The sequence below is a fragment of the Pseudorca crassidens genome, chromosome 11 (genome assembly GCF_039906515.1).
Source record: "Pseudorca crassidens isolate mPseCra1 chromosome 11, mPseCra1.hap1, whole genome shotgun sequence".
NCBI lineage: Eukaryota > Metazoa > Chordata > Mammalia > Artiodactyla > Delphinidae > Pseudorca > Pseudorca crassidens.
Window position 1 is genome coordinate 97,960,022 of NC_090306.1, and position 11,259 is coordinate 97,971,280.

The 11,259-nt window shown below is 42.7% G+C and overlaps 1 protein-coding gene across 9 annotated transcripts in view; it reads left to right on the top strand.

Annotated features, from left to right (window-relative positions):
- Positions 1–11,259, top strand: part of TNRC6B (trinucleotide repeat containing adaptor 6B) — a 261,509-nt gene that overhangs the window by 237,693 nt on the left and 12,557 nt on the right. For 8 of the 9 annotated variants that reach the window (XM_067698163.1, XM_067698167.1, XM_067698165.1 and 5 more), the window contains 6 exons: positions 1,579–1,755; positions 3,030–3,176; positions 3,427–3,522; positions 6,261–6,485; positions 6,923–6,993; positions 10,170–10,309. In XM_067698163.1, coding sequence (XP_067554264.1) covers positions 1,579–1,755; positions 3,030–3,176; positions 3,427–3,522; positions 6,261–6,485; positions 6,923–6,993; positions 10,170–10,309 — 856 coding nt within the window. Of the gene's footprint in view, positions 1–1,578; positions 1,756–3,029; positions 3,177–3,426; positions 3,523–6,260; positions 6,486–6,922; positions 6,994–10,169; positions 10,314–11,259 lie in introns of those variants that run through there. The other variant, XM_067698172.1, reaches the window with a different exon arrangement.

Genomic DNA, 11,259 nt, shown 5'->3' on the forward strand with positions numbered 1-11,259 from the left:
TATAAACCCCTCTTTCATGTGCCCATCCAGTAGGCTGGTGAAGTGGCCATGTGAAGTTCTCTGCCTGCTGCCCCTAAGCATTATCATTTGATTTCATGCTACAAAGTCAAGGATGATGTATTGAAATTATCAAATCTGTTTCTGGACTGAATAATCTAAGCTCAGCATCTATAGCTTTGGACCTTAGGCTGCTTCCTTAGGCTGATGATTCATTAAGTCCCCTTGTCCCCAGAGACGTGATAGGTGTATGATCATAAAGGCACAGTGGCATATGAGAAGCTGTCTTACAGGTAGAATGCTCGCTTGCCTGTTTAGAGCTTACAGGTGATGTTTTCCCACTTCCTTAGCAATCCCCAAGGTGATTGAGCTTTTCATTTCCTACTACTTCAGTACTGTGTGCCCTTGAGTCAGATTCCTGTCAGTGGCTCCAGAAAAGCAAATGACTTCTCTTAGCTGAGCGTGGAGACAGTTGTGATAATACTTGTGCTAGGCCAAACCAAACAGATTATTTTAATCGATATTTACACAAATACTTTCTTTTCATTTTTTTTATTTTTGGCCATGTCGTGTGGAATGCAAGATCTTAGTTCCCCGACTAGGGATTGAACCCGTGCCCCCTGCAGTGGAAGCATTAAGTCTTAACCACTGGACCACCAGGGAAGTCCCTACACAAATATTTTAATACATTACCCTGGAAGTAATTTTATCTGTTCATAAACAGCATCCTAAGAGTAGATCAGGTAACACAATACAGCATGTAAAATTCATTTGAAAGATAAGTAGAATGGTATCTCACAGAGGTCAAAATTTTCATTTAAAGTAAAGTTCATTTTTTGTTAGTTTAAGGGAATTATTAAGCTTTTAATTTTTTTCCTGCCTCCCAGCATATAAAATGCATGAAGGGGGCACCAACAAAACTGAAATGCTCTCGGGACAGCAGTTTTACAAAGGATTTGCTGTTCCTCATGTGTGGAGCTGTGGATCTCAGAGCTGCAGAGTTCACTGCTGGCCCTGTGCTGGCAGAGACCCTCGGCGGGAATGCTGTCTCATTGCTTTGGAATTTAAAGCAATTGCAGATGCCTTTCTCTCCAGCAAACTCCCTCTGTTTTCTCTGCTTCTTCCAGCTAAACTAGGCCTGATCAGCACTTAAAGACTTGGGTGGGTTGGTGTCAGTAGAAATGTAATTAAAAACCCTTCTATGTGCCGCAAATTGTTGAGTATTTTTCCTATTCCTCATTCCTAGGTCATTAGTGTAAAAACTGGGGGGATGATGGTATGATTCGTAGTTGATGAAAGTTTTGTTAACTTCATAAGACCATGGAATTTTAAAATTGAAAGGGACGTTCAGGAATGAGAACAGTGCTGTGTGCATAAGTGCAGACTGAGAGGCTAGAAAGGTGAGATGAGTTATCATGGTCATCCTGCTTCCTAATTATGCAGTGGCTTTCAAGCGTGACCTCTAATTCCAGGACTCTTTTTACTGCATACTGTGTTTGAGTTCCTCTAAATGAAAGCGCAACAAGTTCTGTTCATAAGAGTCCTTTCTGGTGTGAATTAGTTACCTTTCTCTTTTCTCAGGCGCTATAGTGGCCCCTGGTAAGACCCGAGGAGGGTCACCATACAACCAGTTTGATATCATCCCGGGTGACACACTGGGTGGCCATACGGGTCCTGCTGGTGATAGCTGGTTACCTGCCAAATCTCCACCAACGAATAAAATTGGAAGTAAATCCAGCAATGCCAGCTGGCCTCCAGGTATTGTACAGGAAATGTTTTTTCTGGGATATCATTTTTTTTATCATTGTTAATTTCAGGTTCTGAACAGATTGCTTCTGACACTCACAGGCATTCACTTTGATTTTTTTTCATTCAGTAATTATTGTCTGATAAAAGCAGGGAAGAATTTGCTGTGAGAAGATAGCAGATTTTCATTAGAGGGGGTCTCTGCTCTGTAGAGTTCAGTCAAGAACATAGGTGTGAGCACTGATCACCTACAAGGCAAGTTACTGTGTGGTAAACACTGCACAGGCACAGATAGGCCAGAGGAGGTCCGTGGAGTACAGCCTGGGAGTAAAATAAGGTGACCTTGGAGCCGGGACTTGGCATTCATCCATGCAAAGGATGCCTTGAAACGTGGGTTCTTCTGAAATGTCCAGTGAATTGATTAGTTTATTCACTGAGCAAGTATTTATTATCAGGTTCTAGGTATGCAGTAGTGAGTGCAGTGAGACTGTTTGCTATTTGTTTTCTCTTTTTATTCTGATACAAGTAATCTATTTTCATTGTAGAAAAAACTTTTAATTTATTAAAGCAAAATTAAAAACAAGTTTGGTATATGTCCTTCTAAACCTCTTTCTATACGGGTATATTTGAGCTATGAATATGTATAGTTTCTAGTATAATGCATATTCATATGTACTACATACTGTTCTTCCTCATCATGATTAGGAAAGTAAAAGTTTAATATAGCTTTAAATATGATTTAAATTAACCGATAAAAAATTGTAAACACTTAAATATTTTCTAGGCTTTCTCATGATAAGCCAGATTATTCCTGTGGTTGTCCCTGGACATTCCCCTCAGTAGTGGTCAGATGTGTTTTCTTTTGTGCATCTGAGCCAATTTCCAGTGAGATAAGTGGGAGAAATATCTCCTCTCCAACTCAGATTTTCTCCCAGTTTTTGTCCTAGATGCCCCACAGTTGTCATGAGACCACACTACCGTATCCTGCCTCCCTGCCCTCAGGCCTGAATTTCCCGGGGAGCAGGGCCTGGGGCCAGACCTTGAAGGTCTGTGGCATCAAGTTCCCAAGCAGAGAAAGAAGGTCGGCATGTCGTGATAGCACTGGAGTGCTGCTGGCAAAGTATATGTCAGGCCAACTTTTTTTTTTTTTTTAATGATGAAAATCTGAGCTAAAATAGATTCAGAATTTAGACTTTTCACAGATCTATTTCTTGTATCAAAAAATAACTTTACCACGTTTTGAACAACTTCCTACCTCTATCCAATATTTGTTCTCCTTACCTCAGAATTCCAACCAGGAGTGCCATGGAAAGGTATCCAAAACATTGACCCTGAATCTGACCCCTATGTCACCCCAGGAAGTGTGCTGGGGGGTACAGCCACATCTCCCATTGTAGATACTGACCACCAACTTCTGCGGGATAACACCACAGGTAAATAAGTGAAACACCCCTCGTGTTTATTCAGCACCCAGTATTTTCATGTTTGGCAGGCTGTGGCTTCATTTGTACTTGCTGGTATCTCACCAGAAAACATAGGAATATGTAGCTTTTCACATTTAGTTTTTAGATATAGTTTGTCCTTCCTCTTATTTAAGGTTAAATAAAATACTTCAAGATTTCACTAGTTAGGCTGACATTTATCTGCACTGTTTTCATTTCGTTCTTCATTCGTCATCCAAAGGGTCTAATTCTTCCCTCAACACCTCGCTGCCTTCACCTGGTGCCTGGCCCTACAGTGCCTCTGACAACTCCTTCAGCAACGTTCATAGCACTTCAGGTACGCGTGTGACCCATTTCTGCCCCTTCGCTAGTGCTTTCCTGTCTGGCTGCCTTCTACAAAGGAAATTGGCGTTTATTTCTTAAGGAATAAATAGCTTAGGTCAGCGTGGATGGAGACACACCTCTTGTATTGGCCACGTCCTTGGGGAACTTGCAGTCAGTCTCAACAGAGGCAGGGTGAGACAAATACAGCTTTAGGACCAAGACAGATGGTGACATAATTACAGGGAGCTTATGGGTGTTGAGAGGGCAGAGGTTATATCCTGATGACACAAGTGCTTTTCTTTTAACCAGTCTGCCAAGAAAATCAGGGGCCGTGGGAAGAACCAATTAAGTCCAGGTTGTTATTCCTAAGGCAGCCAATTAGAGCTTGCTTTTCTCCAAAAATTCTTCCACTTACAGACAAAGGCTAAGGGCAGATGGCCAAGGGGAAAAAAAGAGGACCTTGGTTAATTCTACCAACAACACTTGTTGAGTTCCGTGTGTGTGTGTGTGTGTGTGTGTGTGTGTGTATAAGACAATAGGGAATGGAAAACTTAATGGTTATAACAGAGCCTTTGAAGTCACTTACTTAGCACAACGCCTTATAGATTGGTAGACCAATCATTAGTAATTGGCACCTTGGTCTTGCAAAAGTTGGACCTTAAAGCCATTAAAGTCATTAAGGCTTCTGACGTATATCCAGGCGAATGCAAATAAAACAAATCCTTAGCTACCTACTAAGGCTCTGCAGGTTAATGTACTTACGGATTGTCTTCTTTTTCTTTCCACCTCTGTCATATCAGCAGTGCAACAGTAACCTCTCAGGACCAGGCAACATGCTAAGCCTTCAGCGTGAATTCTTATCTTACCTTCACCGAAGTCTGTGGGGGAGGTCCCGCTATTACCCCCATTTTGTAGATAAAGAAACTGAGATTCAGACAGCTGATAGAATTTGCCTCAGGTCCGAGTGAGTGTGTAAAGGAGCCAACTCCATATTCCATGTTTCTAAACACCACCCTACATTATGCTTTTATAGGACTTCTACCTTTCTTTTTTTAACTTTTGTGTGTGTGTGTGTGTGTGGCTACACTGCATGGCATGTGGGATCTTAGTTCCCCGACCAGGGATTGACCCATGCCCCCTGCAGTGGAAGTGCACAGACTTAACCACTGGGCTGCCAGGGAAGTCCCCTAGGGCTTCTACCTTTACATAAAAACTCATTTTCACCTCTTTTATTCCTGTAACTGCCCATGCCTCTGTTTTAACTATTTTATCTTTCGTTTACAAGCGGTCACCTGAGAGATGACTCAAGCATCACCCTTGTTTAAAACTAAATGTATACATTTCCAACCCTCACCCTCACAAATTTTCTTCTATTTATTTATTTATTTATTTATTTTTGGCTGTGTTGGGTCTTAGTTGCTGCACACAGGCTTTCTAGTTGCAGTGAGCAGGGGTTTCTTATTGTCATGGCTTCTCTTGTTGTGGAGCACGGGCTCTAGGTGTGCAGGCTCAGTAGTTGTGGCACACAGGCTCAGCTGCTCTGTGGCATGTGGGATCTTCCCGGGGCAGGGCTCGAACCCGTGTCCCCTGCATTGGCAGGCGGATTCTTAACCACTGCGCCACCAGGGAAGTCCTGTCTTTCTTTCTTAACTAACTCTCTTTCTTAGTGGTGCTGCTGCACATCACTTAGTCGCAGCATCTCAGTCTTCCCTCTCGCCTCTTCCTCACTCTTTCCTGTCTCCCTCACTTGCTGGGTCCAGCCAGTGATGACGTCTCCCAAGTGGTTTCTTCTCTCTCAGATCCATTTCCTCTCTTCCATTCTCTTTGCTGTCATCCACGTTTTGGCCCTAGTTTAAACACTACCTGCTAAATCTACTGCAAAAACTCCTGATAGCATCTGGAACTGCCCCCAGCAGACCTTTATGGCCTCCTTTACCTCTCTGCTACTGTGAAGTGTTGTTCGGCCAAAACTGGGGAGAAACATATTTGGTACAAAGAGAGTTTAAGTTGAAGCTCGGTTTCTATTTTCCTGTCTTGCTGAGCCGTCCATTTATATCAGTCCTTCAAGACTTGTCTTGGCAAAGTCGTTGCTGACAGCCCAGCATTGTCATTCTCCTCCATGTATTGAACATATATGATGTTGCCTGGGTTACCAGTTCTGTTGTTCATCTTTTCTGTTTTCCCGTCTGAACTTGAAGTTCTTGGGAACAACTGTTTATATTATCCATAGCACTGATTTAGCACCTTAAAAGCAGAGTAAGCCCTTGGTGAATATTTGTTGATTATATTTTTAAAATCTGTTTGAATGTTATCTAGTATTCTGGATCAAGAAAAGTTTAATTTTTAATGTACTTTCCATTCAATCAGTAAGTATTTATAGAATAAATACTTTAGCTCTGCCTGGGTTCACATTCTACTATATCTAAGTATAAGTAAGACTAATAACTTTAAGAATACTTTCCTTGAATTTATCTTCCTTTTCAGGTTGTGTTTAGCTAAGAAAGCAGTAAAGAATTAGTTATCTTATTAACTCTTTAGCTCATGTGTTAATTTGTCAATTCAGAGTAAGAGTCATTGAAAATTTATATTTGATAAGCTCAGAGAACAAAATTATTTTGCGCCTCTTAAATTGTGCCCTTAATATTTTTAGAATTTAAGCACGTATGTATTCGTGTGTGCGTGTGTATGTGTATTTGTTAACAAAAGTGACCTGTCTAACCTAATTTCCTCCTTAATTTTCTCTTCTTATAGCAAAGTTCCCTGATTACAAATCGACATGGTCCCCAGATCCCATAGGACACAACCCCACTCATCTCTCCAACAAGATGTGGAAAAACCATATTTCCTCAAGGAACACTACACCGCTGCCCCGCCCGCCTCCCGGTCTGACCAACCCCAAACCGTCATCTCCCTGGAGCAGCACAGCACCCCGCTCAGTCAGGGGGTGGGGGACACAGGACTCACGGCTTGCCTCTGGTGAGAAGGATCTGCCTAAAGGAGCATCATTGTTCCAACCCGAGGGGCTTATGTTCACACAAATGTTGAAGACACGATGAACTCAGAGGAAATCACGGTTGTCGGGTAGAGGAAAAAGTATCTCTTGAGTGGAGAATTGAAGTCAGCATAAGGCAGAGGGACCCAAGAACTCCCGAGGTACTGACGGAGTAAAGATGAGAACCCTGGGAGGACAACGTTGTCTTGCGAATAAGGCGCAAGAGCGCATAGGATCAAGGTCTAGGAGAAGAGAACTGGCTATTCAGTGACAGGATGAAGGAGGTCAGAGTGAGGCAGAAGGAGAAGATGGTTTATAAGAGGAGAGAGGAACCATGTGGGCTGTTTGAAAATGTGTCTCACGCGTGGCTATCTTAATTTTTTGATCGTTCTTCCTGATCTTTTTTTCTGGTTGCTTCCAGCCTCCACCTGGAGTGATGGTGGTTCAGTTCGTCCTAGTTACTGGCTGGTTCTTCACAATCTCACTCCACAGGTAACCACGCTTTCTTGGGATTTTCTGGATGGGACTTGATTGTATTAAGAGAGGGAAAGTCCGAGGTTTGTGGGGCTAGCAGAGAGGAGAGCTCGTTTATTTCCTGGTCACCACAGAGAGGTCCCGCCTGCAGGGGTGAGTCTCCCCAGCTAAGGCCCGAAGCCTACTTCTGAAGCTGGGGGGATGCTGGACACTCAGCTTCACGCCTGCCTTCATGGTGATGTTAACACGTGTAGTTTATAAATAGGGAGCATGGGGTGGTGTTATCTGGTGAATTCTGTTTAGCAGAGATAACTTGCTGTGTGGATCTGCCTGTCAGAATCTGGAACCAAGCAAAAAAGTTACCTGTTTTTGTGTTACTCATTCAACGAGACTTGTGGCTCACTGGTAACCATTTTTATGCTTCATTCATACACCATTAACCATCCATCTCTGCAGTAGAAGGAATGTGTGGATTTCGTGGCTTAAATGCCGTATGTGTGAATTTCTGAATTTTCATTTCCTGTCTGTTCTCTTCTTCTCTGTAGATGGCATTACTGATTTGCTCTCATCAGAACGTGCTCTCTGGGTTGTTGTTACAGTGGTGGGGTTTCATTTACACCAAACCTCCCTCCCTTCTGCTTGAGTTGCCTGATAACTGACATATTTGCAGCAGCAAACATGGAGCAGTCAAATGAGGTTAAATGGACCCGTGGAAACTGAGCCCAGGGCCTTCATGTGGACTTGACAGCACAACCTTTACAACACCTTGTTAAAAAGGGATCAATTATACCTCCCTCCCTTTGACACAGAGATTAAATTGTCTGGCATTTAATTCATAAGTGGAGTCATGCACACTTTACTAAGCCAGCATTTTCCAGAGTGTTCCCATGGGATATTAATAGGTCTCTGGCCTAATATGTTTGTAATACATACTTGATTAAACAAAATGAAGCAGGTGCCTTCATTATGAGGCTTCTTAGACTCTTTACTGTGCTTTAACATGTGTTATGATCCTCTGTGGGGAAATACAGATTCTCCTAAATTTATTTGCCCAGTGAACCCATTTGTGGGGAGTAAATCTGGGGCTCGTATTTCAAGGTTCATGTTGAGATGGACAGCTTTCTAAATACAGTTAACGTGAGGAACTATCTGGAACTGGAACGGCTCTTAATCTCCATATCTAATCAACTCAGCTGAAAGCCCTGGGTTATTTATTTAGCGAAGAGTTGACTGACGTATGGACATTTTAAATAACCATCCTCAAAACATGCCTCATTATTTCTAAGTTGTCACAGTGCTGTGGGTGTAATATGGTTAGGATGAGAGAAGCAGTGTTAAAAGGAGCCTGTATTATCGTATGAAAAATAGTAAAGGTACAAACTACTATGGATAAGATAAATAAGCTACAAGGCTATATTGTACAACACAGGGAATATAGCCAATGTTTTATAACTATAAGTGGAGTATAATCTATAAAAATGTTATACACTTGAAACTAATGTAATTTTGTAAATCAACTATACCTCAATTAAATTTTTTCAATTTAAAAATAAATAAAATAAAAAAATAGTGATTTCATTTGTATATGTATATAAATGAATATAGGCGGGCTTCCCTGGTGGCTCAGTGGTTAAGAATCCGCCTGCCAATGCAGGGAACATGGGTTCGATCCCTGGTCCGGGAAGATCCCACATGCCACGGAGCAACTAAGCCCATGCGCCACAACTACGGCGCCTGTGCTCTAGAGCCCACGAGCCACAACTACTGAGCCCACGTGCCACACATACGGAAGCCCGCACACCTAGAGCCCGTGCTCCGCAACAAGAGAAGCCACCACAATGAGAAGCCCACGTACCACAACAAAGAGTAGCCCCCGCTCGCCTCAACTAGAGAAAGCCCGCATGCAGCAACGAAGACCCAACACAGCCATAAATAAATAAATTTTTTTTTTTAAAATGAATATAGGGATTGGCTGTGTTTGTGTTAGAAAGAATTGATTCATTTTAAAAATCAAAACGACCTAATAGCAGACATCTCACTAATCTGAGTCATAGCTTAAAAGGAGGTTATAAGGCCACATTTTGGGGGACCTGGATAAATTTACTTGTCATCACCTACAATTTATTTATAGGGCGTCTATCCCAGAAAAGTCACTTGTGGTATATACTGACATGCTTATATAGTCAATTGTCATTTATAAAACAATGCCAAGAGCTTTTGTCCCATCATTTTCTGTAAAGAATTACAGTGAAACTGCCGGTTTTCATCCTGTAGGGTTTCCATGGTAAAACCACAGAATGTTTCCACTGCTGCCGCCAGTAGCACAACTTTTTAAGGCTATTCCAGTAGTAATCTGTTTCCCTTCCCAAAAAATGAACTGAAATGTTGCACTGAGCAGCTTCAATAAACCTAGTAAAGATCTTGATACAACTAAATCAGAGTGAGTAAAGAGATTTGTTCTCTAAGTCATAGGTGAGGAAGGGCAATTGTCCCTAATCACTGAACACCCTAATGCTGAGAGTCTGACTAGGGTGAGCAGCTATAAAAAAAACCATTGGTCACGCTGGCTGAGGGCAGCAGAAGGCACTAAGAAGTAGGTAGACGTAGAGTCTCTCCTTGAGATGACGAGAGTAGGAGTAAGGAGACATCAGAATCGTCTGAGCTGGGTCAGCCGTCAGCATTCTGAATCGTCAGGTGGTCAGCAGTGCCTTTCTTGTTTGTGTCTTTTCTCTGTAGCTTTTTGTGAGATTGGAAGAATGTTACATGAGTAATCATGCTCAGAACTTTGCATGTCCTCCTACGTTCTTATCTGGTTACCATCTTATTTCTGCTTTTTAAGGCTCTACCAATCAGTATAGGTTTACTTGTTTACCTCTTAAGGAAAACAGACCACAGGTTGAATCATGTGCTTTTGTTTTGAGCTGTATTTATACAAATTTCTTATCTGCAAAATGGCCACATTAGATCTGAGCCCAGTGCTTTGAATATCTTAAGATTTGCCTTGAAGACCTCTGTATTCAGTGCGGTCTTTCCCTGCCTCGAGTTCTTCATTTGTCTCTCCTAGACTTATTTAGTACTAATGCTGTTATTTACGAACCGGAAGTCCTTCTCATTCTCAAATATAAGAAAGGTCACTTGACTTCCTCTCCCACCCCATCACCAGTTTTTATCTCATGACTGTCATTACTCTTTAGATTGATGGGTCAACCTTGAGAACCATCTGCATGCAGCATGGCCCACTGCTGACATTCCATCTGAACCTAACCCAGGGCACTGCCCTGATCCGATACAGCACCAAACAGGAGGCGGCCAAGGCCCAAACTGCACTGCACATGTGAGTACCCAGCCTACGCTCACTGAGACAAACATGCATGAAGAGGCACATGTGAGTATTCGGGCACCTGCTTAATTAAACAGAGATGCACGAGAACATGCACACAAACGGCATCCTGACATGAGCAACTGCTTGAGTGCCGAGGTGGCTGATCTCTTCTACTTACGTAAGCATGGATTGTGCTGTCTGTATCCGATAAGCAGAATTCCAAAAGTAACAGATTTGTGAAGCAGGGAGTAAATTTTTAGTACCATGAAACAAACCCAGTATTGATGAAATGTGAGACGCTGTAAGTGCTGTCCCTTTTCATAATAGGGTCTATAGCTGCTTTCTTTGGCCTCTCTGTGGGTGATGATGGATATTGTGGTCTTAGTGGTAGCAGGGGTTCTGCCTGAAGTAAGTGGGGCTGGATCAGACTCTGGCCATCCTCTTCCCCGCCACTGTCAAGGTGGTGAACAGGAGGAACTGACTCCCCGTGGCTGCAGATGCCATGACAGAAAGGTACACACGGAACAAGCAAGTGATGGGGAGGTCAGGCAGTGAGCCCGGCCCTGAGACGAAGCAGCACTTTAGGTGCCTGGAGCTGGGTCACCTTGATGCTTGGGGCTGTGATCTTTTACCCCCAAGGGGAAAAAAAAAAAAAAGAGAGACGACATTTTACTTGACATACAAATTCCACGTCCCAAGGGATATTGATGTATAATATTCTCCAGTAGTCTTTGGATATCTGGAGATTGAGTGATACGTTGTTCTCAATCAGTACTTCTCAGTCACCTCTTGGTTAAAATGCAGGTTCCGATCCTGTGATTCTGAAAAGCTTCCAGGGGAGGTGGAAGCTGCTAGTCAAAGGACCACACTTTTGAGTAGTGAGGACTCAAAATACTCAGTCCCTATGCATGCTTTTAGGAGTTTCCTCAAATGCATAGCTCTTTCCCTCCCCTTTTTTCCAG